This window comes from Hypanus sabinus, chromosome 3 (assembly GCF_030144855.1).
Source record: "Hypanus sabinus isolate sHypSab1 chromosome 3, sHypSab1.hap1, whole genome shotgun sequence".
Lineage (NCBI taxonomy): Eukaryota > Metazoa > Chordata > Chondrichthyes > Myliobatiformes > Dasyatidae > Hypanus > Hypanus sabinus.
Window position 1 is genome coordinate 150,556,023 of NC_082708.1, and position 20,830 is coordinate 150,576,852.

Consider the following 20,830-nt stretch of genomic DNA (forward strand, 5'->3'; position numbering starts at 1 on the left):
TGAAAATCTTTTTCCTTTAATTGGATGGTTTAAGCCATTAGTATTCCAAGAGACAAAATTAATGGTCTGAGCCATATTTCTAAAATCAACCCTTTGGTATATAAAGAGTTAACCAAATTATGAACTCGTGCACCCGGAAGAGGAACAAAAATAAGGGGCAGACCCGGAAGTGACGATATCGCAATATCACTAGTTTAAAATCAGCCCAAATGGAAAAAAAACAAACTGGTAAAAAGAACAATAGATTTAGAAAAGAGACCCCCACCCCCCACCCACGAAGAAAAAGTCCATCCCAAGCCTGGAGAAGGCTGGGGGAAAAAAAGAGTGATACTAAATCTACCCCGGTGTCAGGAGAAGGCAACTCCAAATATATAAAGGAGAGAAAAAAAAAGATCCACCCAAACTCCAAAAAAGTAATTATCACTATACTAAAACAACCTTCTTAATATAATTGCTAGTAAAAAAAAACCAAAAAGAATATAAACACTAGTAACTTATAAATCAGGTTAAAACTCAAACAAAAAGTGAAAATGTGATAAGAAATGCTTTATAGGAAGAAGACGAGAGAAAAAAAATGGCGAAATAAAAAAATATTTTAGAGAAGAAACCGCCATCTTAGTCACACAAAAAATGAAAAGGATATATATAAAACCGTTAAAAAAAATTTGCCTTCAAAGGGTTAATAATAATGACCAAAAATAAAGTACAATGGTTAAAGTAAGTAAAATATAACGATTAGTACGTCGAAAAACTTTAATTAGAATATAAAATATAGAATAAACCTACACCAATAGCCAGAAACAAAATCTGGTTTTAGAAACAAAAATTATCTTGTAACGATCAAAATCACTCATTTATTAGAAACGAGAGTCCAAAGCAGTAGGATAATTCTCATCCAGAAAGCTTCGAGCCTCAGATGTGGAGAGAAAAACACGCCGTGGTACATTCAGAGGCGAGATTCTAAGCTTTGCAGGGTATAAAAGCGCTGGTTTTAGATTTTTCTCATAACATTCGGACATCAGAGGTTTAAAAAGAAGCCTTGCCTTCATTACTTCTGGGCTAAAGTCCTCCACTAATCTACACTCGAAATCTTTGAATTTAACCATCCCTAAACGCTGAGCCACACGAATAAGTTGCTCTTTGACATGCACATAATGAAACCGAACAATTGCAACAGGTGGTTCAGATGAAGAACTTAATGATCGGCGCATAATTCTGTGGGCGTGATCAAGTAACGGAGGACTGTCTGGGAATACAGAAGGGAACACATCCTGTAAAAGTTGAGCAAAATACTTCGAGGGGTCCCCTTGTTCAATACCTTCCGGGAGACCAAAGTTCTGTCTTCTGGACCGATTTTCAAAGTCGACACTCATGGCTTTAAGTGTTTCCACCTGTTTAATTGTCGAAGATAATTTCTGCTCCAGTTTTTCAATTACCAAGTTTCGCTTCTGAGTGTCCTCTTGTAAAGTTGCGATTAGAGCTTGCTGCTGTTTAATTACTGAATCAGTCTTATCCATAGAATCCTGGAAAGCCTTTAGATCTTGTTTGAAAGTTTGTCGTTCTTCAAATTTTTCATTTAAAAGTTCCAATAACATATCATAAGTCAATTCAGTATGCTTAGGATTGGTCTTTTTTTTCTTTCCGTTGCCGTTAGAATCTTTCCCAGGGTTTCTCCCTTTAGATCTTAAAGCCATTTCTGTACTCATTTCTTCAAAATTCACAGTACACTCTTAAAGGTAAGTCCAAAAAAGTAGCAAGAATCTTTTGGTGTAGGTAAAAGTAAGTTAAATAAGGGTGATCATAGGTTAAGAAAAGTAAAGGTTATGGAGCGAATCTGAAACAGTACTCACTCCATGAGCGTCTCCTGGTGACCTGAGGTAAATCCTGTGTTATAGCCATTCAGATTATAAAAAATCCCCTGGACAGAATTCGCAAATCACTCGCTAAAATTTTGAGCTATGGAAAAAGAGTTGGTTGTCATATACACATGAGGTTATGGGTGCTGGAAATCCAAAGCACTACACACAATGCTGGAGAAGCTCAGCAGATTTTTTAAAGATTCTATAAAGGGGAATAAACACTCGATGTTTCAGGCCAAGACCATTCATCAGGACTAGAAAGGAAAGGGGAAGCAGCCTTAATAAGAAGGTGGGGGAGGGGAGAGAATACTGTTACGTACCCCGTAACTGGGTCACTTACCAGCAAAGATAGAGAGGTCCGTTGAAGTCTGATGGTACTATTTTTAACAGTATTTATTGATAAAAATACACAAAAATAATATCAATGCAAACATACAGATAATATACGTCATCAATACTAAATCTGAAAGCGCGGGTATAATAATAATCAATAAGAAATAGCTCTGTCGTTGTCTAGGGGATAATGTATTGTCTGATGGAAATATAAAAGTCACTCAAGTTCATTCAAGCTGCAGCTTTTGGTTGGAGAGAAAGACGGATGTTTATCTTGCCCATTCCTTTTATGATGTCAATCCTTCAAGAGTCGTTGGGGGCTGATTTCCCCTTTTGTTGTTAGCTAAAGCCGTTCTTCCGTGGCAAGACCCACCAATTCTGAGGCAAATGGAAAAGGACGCATGTGGGCGTTTCCACCGGCTTTTGCTATTACGCTGTTACAGGAGTTCTAGCATTTCTTCTGGTGCGTCTGAGGGGCTGTTCCCACAGACCCTCTTTTGTCCCCACTCACGGGGTCTCAGATGTCAATCAGGTTGGGAGGATGCCATCCCCCAACCAGCCCACGTTGCCTGATTCCTCGAGGGCATCGATGAATAGCACAGCGCTCAATACACAATTCCGTCTCCAAGAGGCAATAGCCGTTATCAATGGTTCCGCCTTTCGGAGGCCAGGACACATGCCAAACTCTTTGTGGATTCTGCATGTCTTTCTCTCATTTCCTGGGTCTCCTGACCTGACTTATTAGCGATCTTGCGATTCTCAAAAAGAAAGGGGGGGGGGGGGAAGCACAGGCGTAACAATACAATCTGGCAGGTAATTGATGAAGCCAGATGAGGGTGGGTGTGGGAAGGGGATGAAGCGAGAAGTTGAGGTGGTAGGTAGTAAAGGGGGGCTCCTCTTCATTTCCCATTCTGGTTTTCCTCTTACTCCTTCCCTTCTCCACATCTGTCCATCTCCTCTCTCTGATGCCCCAGCTCCTGCCCTTTCTCCCATAGTCCACTCTTCCATCAGATTCCTCCATCATAATCCTGTTAACTTCCATCTATCACCTCTCAGCATCTTACTTTACCCTCCCATCTTCACCCATACACCTTCCCACTCACCTCCACCTATCATACACCAGCTTGTACTCCTTCCACTTCCCCACCTTCTCATTCTGGCTTCATCCCCCTTCCTTTCCAGTCCTTTTGTAGGGTCTTGACCCATGTATTGACTGTTCAGAATCGGAATTATTATCATCAATGTATGCCGTGAAATTTGTTCACTTAGCAGCAGTAGTTCAAAGCAATAAATAATATAGAAGAGGAAAATAATAATAGTGAATAAGTAAATCATTACAGTATACACATATTGAATATATTAAAAATCATGCAAAAACAAATAATATATATTAAAAAAGTCAGGTAGTGTTCATGGGTTCAATGTCCATTTAGGAATCGGATGGCAGAGGGGAAGGAGCTTTAACCAAATCGCTGTGTGTGTGCCTTCAGGCTTCTGTACCTCGTACCTGATAATAACAGTGAGAAAAGGACATGCCCTGGGTGCTGGGGGTCCTTGATAATGGACACTGCCTTCAGAGACACTGCTCCTTGTAGATGTCCTGGGTACTTTGTAGGCTTTTACCCAAGATAGAGCTGACTAAATTTACAACCCTTTGCAGCTTCTTTTCGTCCTGTGCAGTAGCCCCTCCACCCACCCCCATACCAGACAGTGATGCAGCCTGTCAGAATGCTCTCCATGGTACATCTATAGAAAGTTTTTGAGTATTTGTTGACATGCCAGATCCCTTCAAACTCCTAATGAAGGATAGTCACTGTCTTACCTTCTTTATAGCTACGTCGATATGTTGAGACCTGGTTAGGTCCTCAGAGATCTTGAAGCTGCTCACTCTCTCCACTTCTGATCCCTCCTGAGGATTGGTATGTGTTCCTTCATCTTACCCGTCCTGAAGCCCCCAATCGGCTCTTTTGTCTTAGGCTATGTCCACACTACACCGGATAAATCCATAACCGAAGCTTTCGCTCTTTGTTTTTACACTCTGTCCGCACTAAAATGGCGTTTTCATCCCCTGAAGCCTGAGCTTTTCAGAAATGCTGTCCAGGGTGTGTAATTTTGAAAATGCCGCTTGGGCAGATCAGTGTGGACGGGGTAACTAGAGAAATCTGAAAACGCTTGTCAGCCAGCTGCGCGCCATTTCATTGTTATCCTGAACGCAACTCCCCCCCACAATCTAACAATTTCAGAACAGATGGCAATGAGACTGAAGCTAGAAGAGTTAGAAATGTACTCACCAAATACTGTGACCCATAACTTATTGAATAAATAAGTATACTCACTTTGCCCTGTCTTCTGTCCTTGCTTGTATGAAGGTGGTTTACCTATTTATGCAAGTTCTTCTCTGACAATAGATGTGTAACAGCCTAATGTAACATCAATTAACAAGGTAACACTGATGCAGACATGTTTTACACATTTAACAAGGTGCTTTATTAATGCAACGGAGTTAGTCAGTTTTTCAATGTTTATCATCAGCCGGGTCAATCTGTCCGTGAACTCCCTGTCGGTTGCCTCCATATGCTCCAGTATTTGTTTTTTTTTAAACTTTTAAGTCCTCCTGCATGAGAGCCAACAGCTGCTCGTCGTTTAAGTTTTTCTAGTCTGTAACAACAAATGCGCACTTCCACAGCGAGATTCGACACCAAACATGTTGCTTGTTTTCGGTAAATGTGTCCTGCGCATCCGCAGTAGGAGGAGATTTGCAGAAATCTCTATTTCAATGTGGACAGAGATATTTTTAAAAATGCCTAGTGTGGACGCCTGTTGTTTTTACGCGAAACCGACGTTTTCAAAATTATCCGGTCTAGTGTGGATGTAGCCTTACTGATGTTGAGTGCCAAGTTGTTGCTGTGACACCACTCTACTATTTGGCATATCTCACTCCTGTACGCCCTGTCATCTCCATCTGAGATTCTACCAACAATGGTTGTTATCATCAGCAAGTTTATAGATGGTCTTCGAGCTATGCCTAACTATATAGTCATGGGCTGTTCATTGTCCTTCGTAGGTGTTACCTGACCTGCTGAGTTCCTCTAACATTTTGTGTGTTTCTTAATGCATATACTGATGGCACAGCTTTGCATTATAGAAAATCACCATATGGACAGTTTTCTTGGGACACAAACCATGAAATGTGGGTACTCACCTGTAGTTACAGTTTCTGGACGCTAGATGGATTCTTCAGAAAGTTGTTCTAAATTCCATTGGCATATTCAAAACCAGTGTTCATGATTGATTTCAGTACCTCATTGTTTGAACTGTATCTTGGTGCTGCAAATTCTTATTCAAATTGCAGCTCAGCGTTAACCTGTTGTGCACAAAGTTTCAATATCCAACAACTATCCCATTTACGAATTTGCTCCATCTCCCACAGAATATGAAATCTAAACAAATTTGCTTTCCACCATTCTCCTTCCCCCAACTTGGGAATGAAGTAGAGGAGATTCTGCCTGCCTCCTCCCTTCTCTCCTCAACTGAGTAAGTGAATGAAGCTGATACAAAGTGCCAAAAAGGAAATGAGTTCTGACCCTCAGTTAGGGTATGAAGTAAAATGGATTAAATTTGGTGGGAGCTCATCACGTTAGTATGCCTTATATATTCTTCAATAACTGCTAGAATGGCATTATCAAGGGTCTTAGTGTATATGTGTACTTCATTGAATGAATACTCTATCGATCCCAAGTTGGAAATTCTTTTGTTACAACAACAACATTTAAAAACATGCTTAGCAATGTGCAGACTTAGCTAATAATAAAGTACAGAATAATAATATACGAGTTTCCCCTGCTATTTGAAGGTAGAACGTTCCTATGAAGTGGTTCGTAAGCCGGAATGTTGTAAAGTGAAGAAGCAATTACCATTTATTTATATGGGAAAAATTTGTGAGCGTTCGCAGACTCAAAAAATAACCTACCAAATCATGCCAAATAACACATAAAACCAAAAATAACCGTAACATATAGTAAAAGCAGGAATGATCTGATATATACACAGCCCATATAAAGTAGGAATACTTTTCTGCAATCATTGCAGCACTGTCCACTGTAGCGAAAATCTCACGCAAGCGCTCTCAGCAGAAAGACTGCGCAAGCGCTCTTGGCAGAAGTACTCTTTCCAGTAACCTTTAAGCTATGAAGCTGCCAAATCGTACTAAATAACACATAAAAATACACAGTCTACATAAAGTAGAAATAATGTATGTCCTGTGTAGTTTCACTTACCAGAATCAGAAAGACAGTGAGCACACTGGTGATGGTGTGGTAGGCTGAGTTGTCAGAGGCTGGGGTGGTGGGAGGAAAAGGAGACTGTGGTGTCATCTCATCGTTGTCTGTCTTCATCAGGGTAGGCAGGTCATCTTCTGTGTCTGCCTGTCTCGATGTCGAAGGTTGAGTTTCATTGTCTGCTGTGGCTGATGTGGGAGGCTTGAAAAACGTCAGTATGCTTGACTGCTTAGCCTCGGGCATTTTTCTATCATACAGTTCTTTGTAAGCACTCAAACCATCCTGCAAATATGCCCTAAACCTACGTACCGTTTCAAAATTAAAGTCATACTTTTCTGCAACCATTGCAGCATTGTCAATCGTAGCGAAAATCTCACGCAATTGCTTTATGTTCAGTTCCTGGACGACTTCACTTGTGCACCGTTCGCTACCGCAATCGGCTTCAATTGTTATCCTTTCCTCTTCATCTGTCAGTTCTTGGTCATGAGATGCCAAAACTTCTTCAACATCATCTTTGTCAACTTCCACAAACCCTTAACAATACTCACTATATCCTTACTTCATTCACCATGATCGAAACGCTTTATTATGTCTAGTTTTATGGCAAGTGTAACACCCTTATGTGCTCTTTTAGGCTTTTCTGATACCTTAGAACTCATCTTGCTTACAGATGCACAAAATAAATCGACATAAAGCACAGATGATTACAGGCACGTGTTTAAGCAATATCGGCTAGAATGCAGTTCCGGGGAGGAGCTTGGCTGCCCGGGGTGCGCTGCCTTTTTTCGTGTGCTGTCTTTTTTTGTAACAGTGAAAACACCTTCTGTTAGCGAAAACAGGTAACTAACGTAGGTCTTTCATAGCAGTGAGGTGTCATAAAGCGAACGTTCAAAAAATGGGGGACACCTGTACACAATAATTTATGAACCCAGGGAAACACAAAGCACAATTTAAAAATATAAAATTATCTTTGGTGGGACATACATAGAAAAACCTTTGTTTTACTTTATAGTTTTTAATATTTTAAAACTGCATGTCAAACGATGTAATTGTGGGAATGAATGTTTGATTTCTGACTTTTAAATCTTAACCTTCTATTTCCCAGGATCGGAAAAATAGCAGAACCATACATGAGAGTGCTGGTCTGCCTTTTTTTGAAATATTTGTTGATGCTCCGCTGTATGTCTGTGAGAGCAGGGATGTGAAGGGACTTTACAAAAAGGCCAGAGCTGGAGAGATAAAAGGTATGTACCATATGAAAACGGAACAGAAAAAGAACCTTGTGAGTGCTTGATCAGTAGTGATGTGTGATTGTACTTTGGTTATTTTAGTAAAATAAGATTTCTGTACTGGTGGGCATGAATATAATTAAATTCTATTAAATAGAATATTGAATTGGAGACTCAGCTAATGATTGTCGTTCACCCTTTTCTACATCCACACGTTCCCTCACCAGATTTTGTTGATGCACCATAGAGAGCATCTCTACATCATGACTTACTATGGCAACTGCTCTGCCCATGACTGCAAGAAACTGCAGAGAATTTTAGATACAGATCAGCACATCAGAGAGTTGGTCTGGTTTTTTTTGATATATTTGTTGATGCTTCACTATGTTTGTGAGAGCATGGATGTGATGGGACTTTACAAAAAGTTTAGACTGGAGATAACTAACTTGAAGACTAGTCTGAGAAATCCATAGTACTTTATTAATAGAACTGTCTCAAAGCTAGAGTATTCTTTATTAAATTGAGAACTTATTCACTGACTTTGAATGGTGCGCTGAACTTGTTTTCTTGCAGGGTTCACTGGTATTGATTCGGAGTATGAGAAACCAGAAGCTCCTGAGCTGGTTCTGAAGACTGATGTCTGTTCTGTCAATGAATGTGTCCAGCAAGTGATTGAACTTCTTCAGGAGAGGGTATGGATTCAGTCAAAGGTTTCAATAGCAATGTTTAAGATTTGGTTTAGTAGGACTTGGTTAATTAGATTCTAAGGTAAACCTGAAACCAATACATACACTACCAAAAGTCAGTCTGAGTCAATTTCATTGTTAGTGTCTCATCTCTGAATCTGATGGCTTTAGGCATTTTTCTAGCGAGTTCATGATTTGCCTGTATAAGTCAACAAAGCAATTAAAAATAGACATGAGCAACAGTAGCTCTGCATTTAGCTTTCTATGAACTGTTGTTGCTGTTGTAAAGTTCTTGATTCACGTGTCATTCCAACAATTTGATCATAAAACTACACGGACATTCCTGCACACTGCTAGGTGTGCCGGGTACTGCTGAAAGTACTGACTTTTGAACGGGGACATTAATGTGAGAACTTGCCTGCTTTCTCAGGTTGATGCCTTGGTTTCCATTATAGAATATTAGAATGGCATGGAAGGTATGTTTTAAGTCTTAGTCAATATTTACCAATTGCATTAAAGTTATCTGGCCTTTGTCATGTTTGTGGAAGCTTACTGCATTAAAGTGGCTGGCACATTTTCCATAGCAGTAGTATTTCAAAGAAAAATATAAATTAGGAGATGCTGAATGGGATTTGTAATAATTGATATTCAGCAAGTCTTGTCAAAGTGCTGCTAAACGGATAAGAGGCCATGGTATTACTGAAAAGATATCATGGTTTGAAGATTGCTGAATGACAGAGGCAAGGAGTGGGAATAAAGGAGACCTCTTGTGGTTGAGTGCTGGTGACTAGTAGCCAGGCTTTCAGATGATATGAAGATGGGTAGAGGAGCAGGTAGTGGTGCGGAAGCAGGGTGTCTGCAGAAGAACAGATAGGGAGAATGGGCAAAGAAGTGGCAGATGGAATATAGTGTAGGGAAGTGTATGGTCATACACTTTGGTAGAAAGAATAAAGGCATAGACTTTTCTACACTGAAAATTTTAGTATCAGAGGTGCAAAGGGACTTGGAAATCCTTGTGCAGGATTCGCTAAAGGTTAACGAGGTTGAGTCGGTGTTAAGGAAGATAAAAGCAATGTTAGCTTTTATTTTGAGAAGACTAGTATATGAAAGCAAGGGCGTAATATTGAAGTTTTAAAAGGCATTAGTCAAACCACACTAGGAGTATTGAGAGTAGTTTTGGGCTTCTTATCTAAGAAAAGATGTGCTGACAATGGAGAGGGTCTAGAGGACAATTCCAGGAATGAAATGGTTAATGTAGGAGGAATGCTTGACTGCTCTGGCCCTGTGCTCGCTTGAGTTTAGATAAATGAAACCTATTGAATATTGAGAGGCCTAGATAGAGCAGATGTGAAGAAGATGTTTCTTATAGTGGGGGAAGTCTAGGACCAGAGGACACCGCTTCAGAGTAGAGGGACGTCCATTCAGAACTGAGATGATGGTTTATTTAGCCAGAGGCTGGTGAATCTGTGGAATTCATTGCCACATCTGGCTGTGGAGACTAAATTATTGGGTATATTTAAAGTGGAGGTTGATTGATTCTTGATTAGTTAGGGTGCCACAGGTTACTGGGAGAGGCAGGAGAATGGGGTCACGATGGGGGCAAAATCAAGACATTATGGAGCAGACTTGATGGGACGAATAGCCTAATTTTGCTCTTGTGTCTTGTGGTCCATAAAGAAGTGCTGCATCTATACTACTAAAACTCTCATGCTCTCTCTGTCTGTCTTGTTTGTGACCTCCATTAGTGCAAACGGTGCATTGCAGCAGCAACTTTTTTGGCTAAATCGACTTCAAGTGCGCTAACTTACAGAATGCAGGCAAAGTTCAGGGTTACATATTCGTATAAAATTGCTCATTCGCAAAAATCAACAGGCTGCCTTTCACTCGAGCTGATCCGCCACGATGAAAATCAGGACGCAACAACATGATGCATGCGCATGGCCAGCCTCAGCAGCGACACCAACTGGAGCAAAAGGGCAGGGCAGCTCTATTTCGAGTGGTCAGATTCTGCTAATCACCATCAGCACGTGCAGGATTGGGATAGATCTAACTGCCACCCATCAATAAGAGATCATTAAATCTTATTGTAACGATGTACTTTCAATATTTTTATTAGTTTCTGCATAAAGGAATACAGAGTACAATAAGATATACAAGTAAAAAAAAAGTACCAAGTACATTGTATTAAAATACAGTAACAATCACAAAACCCTGTATCCATAAAAAATAAATTAAATTGTAATATTGAAATATTAAATATTTGGTATACAGAAAAAAAATCTAAACCCACTACCAAAGTCAGAGCTGTTAGGAAAAGCAAGAAAAAAGGGGGAAAAAGACCCTTATCATATAATGAAATATATTATTAGCCATCATCTGTACTTTTATAACAAATCAAAGGTTTTGAAAATAACTCAAAAATGGTCCCCACAATATATAAAAGTCTTGACTAGATTCAAAATTCAGATTCAAGATTCAGATCTTCTGTAAATTTAAGCATGATATAGCATCCCGTAACCCATAATGAAGTACTTTGAGACCCCCATAAACCCCTTGGCTGCAGTGAAAGGACTGCGGTGACTATATCACGTCCATTTTGGCGAGCAGCAACCACATCATCAAGAATAATCAGCTTCCTTTGGTATTACTGCTTCGTATTTTCTATCCAGCATTAGGGTAAAAAAATATTGTCAGCCTAATTATGCCGCGTGGAAAGAGAAGGGGGGGGGGGCACCAAACGTTGTCGGGAAGTGGCAAGGAGAGGGAAAGAACAGGAATCGGATGAGGCTAGGGCTGCATGACTCCAGAATGACAACAACAGACACAGGAGGAGGAGAGAGGAAGAGACAAAGGAGCTGAGAAATGCACATCAGAGACAAAGGACAACCGGCAGAAGAGATGAAGAGACAACACATGAAAGGACTGCACATCTCCAGAATGACAGTGAGAGGCACAAGAGTGGCAGATCAACCAGAAATGTTACCATCAGAAGTGTCCTTTGTTAAACGGGGAGGAGTTATATTTGCCTTGCTACGCATTCTTCTTCTTTAATAAACTGGTTTTTATTCTTTAATTTCCAAAGCATAGCGATACCAATAGCATTAAGGAAAATTTAATGTTCTTTCTGATCACATCAGACTGTATTACCTTTTTCTCAAAGGGTGTCCCAATGGGTCACCCCGTTGTCTAGTATTACACTAAAAATAATTGACTTTTCCAACCAGTTGCTTTTTGAGGAAGTGAAATCTCAAGTGGACCTTTTCACTTTCAGGAAAACTTTAACTCTCAGTATGTCATTCATGGCAATATTTGTTGTTTATTGATGAGCAATGAATGAAACAGTGTTTGACTACTTTCCTGAGGTGCTAGTGACTTTCACAGCCTTAGTATCATGAGGAACATGTAGGTTCAAGTCCTACTCTGTGCATAGTCTTTGTTGGTACTGCAGTGCATTTGCATGCATTATACAGAAAAAAATCAAAGTCAAAAAGAATAATTTTCTGTAATTATTTGCCTGTGGGTCATCATAAAGTTGGGAAACAGACAGGAATGCACTGCTAGCTGGGGAGGGCATCTACCTGTGTGCTGGAAAGAGCCGAGTAAGACCATGTACCTTGAGGATATGTAATAGCCTCGACTTTGTTTCCCAGGTCAGCAGTAGGAAGCTGGCAAACACGAGGTTCAGCCCTTTAATCCAGTTTTGCCATTCTATTAAAATACAGCTGATCTGTTGTTTAACTATTCTGGTTTATATCTGTATTACCAAATAAACATAGCTAATAGATTTATTGAACATTTATTTTCAATGTATTATTAACTTAATATTTTGAAATGTATTAAATTGACAAGGTAATCATAAACTTTGGGCAAATACAGTATTGTGCAAAAGTCTTAGGCACATATGAATAGGGTGCCTAAGATTTTTGCACAGTCAACAACACACACAAAATGCTGGTGGAACACAGCAGGCCAGGCAGCATCTATAGGGAGAAGCGCTGTCGACGTCTCGGCCTGAAACGTCGACAGCGCTTCTCCTATAGATGCTGCCTGGCCTGCTGTGTTCTACCAGCATTTTGTGTGTGTTGTTTGAATTTCCAGCATCTGCAGATTTCCTCGTGTTTGCACTTTTGCACAGTACTGTATTTATAAACATGAAGCAAAGAGTGAGTTTATAAATCTGGTAGGAGTGAAGGATATTAGGAATGGTGAGGGTGGAGTGCAGCAGGTGGGGTGATGGAGGAGGTGTGCCAGGTGTGAGGGGAGGTGTGTTGGATGCAGACACACCTAGCCCTGGGACACAAAGGCAAAGTCATTTGATTTCAAACAATTGGTTTATTGATCATTACAGAATGTCTTTCTAGTATTTCCTGCTCTTTCCCTTTCCCAACCATGTTCCCTTCCCTCTCTGTCCGCAATAGAGACCCATATCAGAATTGGGCTTATCATCACTCATGTATATCATGAAATTTTTTTGCTGCAGCAATAAAATGCAATATATTAGATCACTACAGTACTGTGCAAAAGCCTTAGTCACCCTAGCTATATATATGTGCCTGAGACTTTTGCACAGTACTATATTTTTCAGGTTTCAACCATGATTGAAAAAAATGTACACCTCCTTTGGTTATAGATTCCTAATATAGAAAATTATTTCTATTTTCTTTCATTTAATACTTCACTTTAAGCATCTTATTTAGATCACTGCTTAAGATACTGAGCTTGCAGGAGCAGTTGGGAAGTGATAGTGCATTTATTTTTAAGTTGTTGAGGGGCTTAACGTAAAGAAAATTTTCATTTCACTTTTTGCAGAAGCTTTCCTGCAACTCATTCTCCATTTTAGTCCCAGTTATTGGATTAAAAGAAGATGTTCCTATGTGGTCAAAAACTAGATAAACTTTTATAAACTAGATGTTTAAGCAAACAGCAAGTTTGATGCAATACGCAAAATAATGGAGGACCTCAGCAGGCTAGGCAGCATCTGTGGAGCGAAATGAACAGTCGGTGTTTTAGGCAAAAACTTCAACTGGACTGGAAAGAAAGAGAGAAAAAACCAGCGTAAGAGTAGGGGGAGTGGGAGGACTATGAGCTAGCGGATGAATCCAAGAGGGAAGGTAGAAAGGTCAGGGATGGGGGGAATGATTTGAGAAGCCAGGAGTGAATTTGTGGGAGAGCAAAGGCCTGAAGAAATCTAATAGAAGGCGGTAGACCATGGAACAAAAAGAAGGAGTTGGGGCACCAGAGGGACTAAAGGTGTAGGGCAGGTTGTGAGGATGGAGGAGAAGAAAGAGAAGAGCTAAAAGGGCATAAGGGGGAACAGTGGAAGGGGCAAAATAAAGGGGAGTAATTAATGTAAAAGAAATTGATGCTGGTGCTTTCACATTGGAGATCACCAAGATGGAATATGAAGTATTCCTTCTCCAATCTGAGTCTGGCCTCCACTTGGCAGTAGAGGATGCTGTGGACAGTCATCAATGTGGGAATGGGAAATGCAGTGAAAATGACTGGCACTGGGAGATCCTGGCTGTTACAGCAGACGAAGCGAGGATGGTGAATGAAGCAATCCCTCAATCTGCAGGAGCACCAGATACGATTGACCCCATTGGATTTGCATATGAAGCGTTGCCTCACCTGGATGGACTGTTTGGGCCCTGAATGGTAATGAGGGTGGAGGTGTAGTGACAGGTCTAACATTTAGTGTGTTTGCAGTGATAAGTGCCTGAAGGGTGACTGGTGGGGAGGGATAAGCAGACAAGGCAGTCATGGAGAGAGCCATCCCTGCAGAAAGCAAAGAAGGGAGGAGGGGAAAGGGAAGATGTACCTGGTGGTAGGATTGTATTGAAGATACTGGATGTTGTGAAGAATAATGTGTTAGATGCCAGTCTTCTGGGGTTGCAGGTGAGGACATGGGGAGCTCTGTTTCTGTTCTTCCCCCTTCCATCACTATTTTATTCCAGCTTTTGCCCTCTTTCCACTCCTGATCAAGGGTCTCAGCCTGAAATGTCGACTGTTCATTTCTCTCCATAGACGCTGCCTGACCTGCTGAATTCCTCCAGCATTTTTTGTGTTGCACCAGGTTTCCAGCATCTGCAATTTCTTTTGTGTCAGCAAGTTCGGAGGAGTTGGAATTTAAAAGTGCCATGTTCTACTTAAATAAACCAGAGCTTACTTCCCTTTTTAATCCACTTGTGAAGTAAACTATAAACTGATGTTTCTTTGACTACAAAGACAAGACTTTCTACGTTATGGAGTCACTCAGGCCTTACCAGTCACCAAAACAAATGAGAGCTTTTGTTCTTGTGGAAAAGAACAAAAGTTGAGAAGATAATTATGAAGGGTTGTGGTGAACTACATATACCTGTCTGGACACGCCCCCTGCTGACTGCTCCTGTGGCTCCTCCCACAGACCCCGGTATAAAGGGGATTGAGGTCTGAGCCCGGCCTCTCTGTCTCCAGGATGTAGTATAGTGGTCACTCACTGCTTGTTCCTTCTTCCAATCAATAAAAGCCGATAACTCGCTTTTACATCTCAGAGTGAGTTATTGATGGTGCATCAAGGGTATAGATAGGGTAAATACAAGCAAGTCTTTTTTCCACTCCGGTGGAGTGGGACTACAACTGGAGGTCATGTGTTAAGGGTAAAAGGTGAAATGTTTAAGGGGAGCATGAGGGGAAACTTCTTCACTCATAGGGTGGTGAGTGTGGAATGAGTTGCCATTGCAAGTTGTGTTGGCAAATTCAATTTCGGTGCTTAAGAGAAGTTTGCTCGGTACAAGAATGGGAGAGGTATTGAAGGCTGTGGACGGGGTGCAGGTCAATTGGACTAGGCAGTTCAAGTGGTCTGGCATGGACTAGATGGGCTAAAGGGGTCATTTCGGTGCTGTAGTTTTCTATGATTATTGAGAAATATGAGGGAATTAAGGCATTTCCTTACTTGAGTGGTGAGAATAGCCGTTGATAGTGGAGAACTTCGGTTCAAGATGGTGCTACTTACTGACGTTGAGCAGCAGCTAACTGGTGCTTATTAAGGCAAGCAATGTGACTAAATACTTCATGAATAGCACTTTTTCTGTGGTAAGTTGTGGTAATCTATCACAGCAAACAATGAATGTGAAGTAAACAAGACACAGTAAATGCATTGAAAGGAAGGTAAATAGGAACGTTATGGAATAGAGCTTCATATACATAAATTTGGACAAGAAAGAGATCACTTGTTGAGGTTGAATCCATAACAGACTTATTATCTCTGACTTATGATTTTTGTTTTGTAGCAATAGTGCAGTGAAAATTGCTATAAATTTCAGAAATAGTCTAACAAGATAGTGTTCTTGGAATGTTCAGAAGTCTGATGACAAGGGGAAGAAGCTCTTTCTGGATCATGAAGCGTCGCTCTCCAGAGTCTTGAACCACCTCCCTCATGAGGGCAGCGAGACGAGGGCATGTACTTGTTGGTGACTGTCCTTAGTGATGAATGCTGCCACCTTTAGGCATCACCTCAAGATGTCCTTGATTGTGGGGTAGCATAAGCAGCACAGAAAAATATCATTCAGTTCACCCAGTCCATGCAGTGTTTATGATTTTCACTCATCTATTCCTTTCTCCATCATGTAACTGTCTAGCTTCACCTTCAGTTTATGTATATTGTTCATCCTAATCACATCATGTGTGATGAGTTCCACATTCTCACAGTTCCCTCTCAATTTCCTGATGATCATTTTACATTTACAATTTCAAATTTTGTTCTTTCCCACAAGGAGACAATCTATTATTTATTTTGGTAACTAGAAACAACATTGTGATTCCAGAATGGAGGAAGTCACATGTCTGGCATCAGACAGTCACAGTCAGAAATGCCAAAGTGTGGTTTACCACCCAAAAAGCAGATTAAATGGAAGCTATTTTTTTCTATTAAAGCAGAGTACTGCCTTTTTAGATTATATGAAGCATGCTTATCAGTACTCATTAGGGGATTATTTGTGTTCTCGTTGACAGCAAGCTTGCTTTGTACCACATTCATAATGCAATGAGTTCAGAAGTCTCAATCTAAGTCTGAATCATTGAAGCAATGAATGGTACATATTTATCCATATTGTCAGTTTCTGGCTTTATTTCTCAAAGTTGGAATCGTGTATCAGACTGAAAATTTATAATGGCTACTATAAACCCAGCACTCAGCTCAGAATTTGATGGAGAGTTCATGTTGAAATAATCACCATGCTCTGAACCTGTAGGAATTTGACAGGAAGCAAAATGATAAAAATACTTAGCTGGTCAGACAGCAGCTGTAGATCAAGCAATGTTAATATTTCAGAATCATATCCTTTATTCAGATCTGAGAAAAGGTAGTTGCACAATACAACAAAGAAACAGATCAAATGGAAAGCAGAAGCAAATGAGAGCTAGTAAATAACATAAAGCAGGAGTAGGTGTTGATGGTGGAGAACTTCCAGTTTAAGATTGCACTACTGAAATTACTAGCTAATTACTAAAGCAAGTAATACGACCTAATACTTTATGAATAGCATCTTTTCTGTGGTGAACTATCACTGCAAACAATGAAAAGGTGAGTGAAGTCGAGGCTTACTCGAGGGTTGAGCTGTGCAGGTACGATGCAAAGTCAGAGCATGGCATGTTTGAGGAGAAGAGGTCAGAGCAAGGTTGAGACATGGTCAAGTTGGAATCAGAAGCGGAGTTGGAGCAAGCAAAGCAGAGAGGAGGCAACGCGGAGAAGTTTTAGAGCCTGTCCATCTAAACTGGGAGTGAGATTGAATCAACTTAAGTGCAGAGCCAGTTTGGAAAGATCGAGAGCGGCCTCAGGCTGGGCGGCGGGGTACAGGCCTAGAGCGTATCACCATGTCGCGGCCCGGGTCCTAGTGCAGGGTACAACCCGGTGTTTGGACAATTTGAATGCTGATCCAGATAGACTGAAAAGATGAGCAGATGAGTCGATAAGACTTGACCTTCCCTGATGTTTATTCTTCTCCCTGAGGCTCTGAGACTGTTCCGACTTCTATGTACTTTGTGTATGCAAGCTTACTGAATTTGCCCAGCTGCTTGATGAACTGAGACTGAGGCTATGGGCCTGCTCCATGCTCTGGGTCTACGGACACAATTTGGTTTGAACTGCTTTTGCTTGCTTGTATTGTTTGCATGATTTGTGTTTTTTTTTTCTTCCTCTGCGTATTGGGTGTTATTTTTTAAATTGGATTCTTAAAGGCTTCTTGCTTTGTGGCTCCCTGTAAGAAACAAATTTCAAGGTTGTATTGTTATGTGTGCTGAATAAACCAGATGGAAATGGGGTCCAGGGCTGACTCCCCCCTCCCCCAGGAACTATGCTGCTAATGGGAGAGGGAGATGAAGAACAGAGGTGGAGGCATCTGCTACAGATAAGAGAGAGAGAGAGACGACTGATTTATGTATTATGCCTTCTTCACTGATTATTTACCTTTTGCTACAAGGACACTTTGCTTGTTAACATTCTTGCTGAGACAGCAGGGAGTGGACTAGTTTGATGGACATGTGGAGTAGATGGATGGCTGATATCCCGTCAGTGGGGATAAAAGACGGATCTGGGGAGACACCCTCAGACACACCAGTGGACTCTGAAAGAGTGTTGTGCACCCACAGGAAGGTGGGGGCCTGGAGGATCGGTTCAGGAGAATCGGTCTAGAGCACGGTGGATGAAGCAGACCGGTGGGGATGTGTGTGTGTCTGCCCTTGCCTGGGTGACGAGTCCATCACTGAAGAATGGTCTAGCCTGGAACGGAAGGGTCATAACCAATTACCCCTATGGTACAACGGAGCAAGAAGATGATGGAAGGTTTGCCTGCTGCAGCTGCTCATCTCTTGCTCACTCGTTCTCTCTCTCTCTCTCTCTCTCTCTCTCTCACCAACATTGCAACACAACAACAACTACCTCAGCACGAACTGAACTGAACTCTTTATTCTCCTATGACAATTCATTTACCCCTAGACTTTGATAAAGCTTGTTTTTTTACTGTTGATTATTATTCCTACACTTCTGTTTTTATTATTGCTAACCTATTTTATACGTGTATTGGCATTTTTGATACTGTATTGTTTAGTTTACTAATAAGCAACTTTAGTTACAGTACCACCAGACTCCAACGTATCATTCCATTTCAGCTGGCTTGTTAACCCAGTTACGGGGCACGTAACAGTATAACTTGTACATTATTTGATAAATGTGCTTTGAATCCCTTTTCATTCTATTATGTCGCATGTCGCATTCCATTTGTCTATTTTTCTCTCCCACCTATCACATACCTTCCCTTCTGTTCCCGATGACTCTCCTTCTATAATTAGATCCTTAGCTTTTCCCATTTTTGATGAAAGGTCAGATATTCTTTGTCTTGTCCCTCTATTTCTCATCCTTTCTGCAATTTAAAACTGATTTGTTTTCTCTTCTGTGAATCGTAATGAAGGATGATCTTTCTACAAATGCTGCCTGACCTACTGAGCATTTTCTGTTTTTACTTCTCTTTACCAGAATTTGCACTTATTTTGGTTTCCATCAACTGAAATATAATTTCTGTTGATTTCTTAGCAGACTTTTATCACTTTAAGCAATTGGAATCTTCCCTTAATAAGAAGAATATTTTTCAGATGCTCTTTGTTGCTTATACAATGTAGCTCCTGCAATAGCAAGACATAATTCTAACCTTGTACTAATTATCTTCTCATCTTGCTTTGTAATACCAATCCATGGATAACAAGATGTTCTCTGAGAAAGTGTGAGGGAACAAACTAGAGATGTGACTTTTTAAAAGTTGTTAATTGTGCATTTAATGTTTTTTGCTGTTGTACACAGCTGGCTTGATGAACTTTTAAGTAGACAAGTCAGAGTGATGTAATTCCCCCCCCCCCCCCTTAGCCACATCCCTAACTCCTCCCCCCCCTCCCATGCATAAACCTGTTACACTTCCAAGAAATCGAGTTGTATGTGATGCCAATTTTTCTCCTTACTTTTGAGATTGACTTTGACTTGGGCTGTGGTCATCATTGTACAGTCACCTTGCTCCTAAATTGAAGCATTATTTCACTAAGATCCTTATAAAAAAATATTGTTTGCTCCATGAGTCTGTAAATTTTATATTTGTAACAGTGATTTAATAAGCAATGGTTTCTTTTTTTCTAACGACTTACTGATTTATGAACACAGGATGGCACTACAGAGCCAATGCTTTAGTTTTTTTAATGCTAAATTAACCTTGAGTTATGCCAGAAATCAAGAGTTGTGACTAACTTGATATTGTTTGGGTTTATTGTTTCCAATAGGACATTGTTCCTGTTGACTCTTACGCTGAAATAAAGGAACTATTTGTCCCAGAAAACAAGCTGGATCTCGCTAGAGCTGATGCAGAAATCTTGCCAGCACTGGAAATCAGTAAGGTAGATGTGTTTTCCTTTCCTTTTTTACAGATTCAACTGATGGTGGCCCTCTTGTTGTAAGGTGATGGGCTTATCCCAGTCTGAATGCTCTCCACACCAATTCCAACCTTGCCATCAAATTCATAGACTACATTTGTCTGTTTTCCCCCTCCCTTTACTTTCTTTTAACCCATCAGTCCCAGTACTCGGACTCTTGTACCTTCCTTAGTTTCGCAATCTGTCCATCACTCTCAAATTCCTCTTTCTGGTACCTCTGCTCACCTCCTGACAATTATCCTATGGCCCACTGTACTCTCTTATCAGATTCCATTTTCTTTAACTTCCTGTTACTTTTAACTTCCAGACCTGAAGTAAGTTCTTGACCTGAATCGTTGACTATCCATTACCATCCACAGATGTCTGACCCACTGAATTCCTCCAGCATTTTGTGTTATACCATCGTGTATCAATTTTCTTAGTATTCTAACAAGAGTTCTATCTCTACAATCACTGCAACGTAGATAACTCAGTCTCTTAGTGGGAGGATGATACCAGAAAATGGAAACACACAGATGTGACACCCTTGTTAAAAAAGGAGAAAGATAGAGAACTACAGGTTATTGGTTAACAGCTATTATTAGACAATAGACAATAGGTGCAGAAGTAGACCATTTGGCCCTTCAAGCCTGCACTGCCATTCTAAGATCATGGCTGATCATCTACTATCAATACCCGTATCCTGCCTTGTCCCCATCTCTCTTGATTCCCCTATCCATAAGATACCTACCTAGCTCCTTCTTGAAAGCATCCAGAGAATTGGCCTCCACTGCCTTCCAAGGCAGTGCATTCCAAACCCCCACAACTCTCTGGGAGAAGAAGTTTTTCCTTAACTCTGTCCTAAATGACCTACCCCTTATTCTTAAACCATGCCCTCTGGTACTGGACTCTCCCAGCATCTGGAACATATTTCCTGCCTCTATCTTGTCCAATCCCTTAATAATCTTATATGCTTCAATCCGATCCCCTCTCAATCTCCTTAATTCCAGCGTGTACAAGCC

At 40.6% G+C, this 20,830-nt stretch overlaps 1 protein-coding gene across 1 annotated transcript in view; it reads left to right on the plus strand.

The window, feature by feature from the left end:
- papss1 (3'-phosphoadenosine 5'-phosphosulfate synthase 1) overlaps positions 1-20,830 on the plus strand; it is a 126,922-nt gene that overhangs the window by 59,828 nt on the left and 46,264 nt on the right. The window contains exons 5-7 of the mRNA XM_059965377.1: positions 7,575-7,713; positions 8,272-8,390; positions 19,680-19,793. Coding sequence (XP_059821360.1) covers positions 7,575-7,713; positions 8,272-8,390; positions 19,680-19,793 — 372 coding nt within the window. The remainder of the gene's footprint in view (positions 1-7,574; positions 7,714-8,271; positions 8,391-19,679; positions 19,794-20,830) is intronic.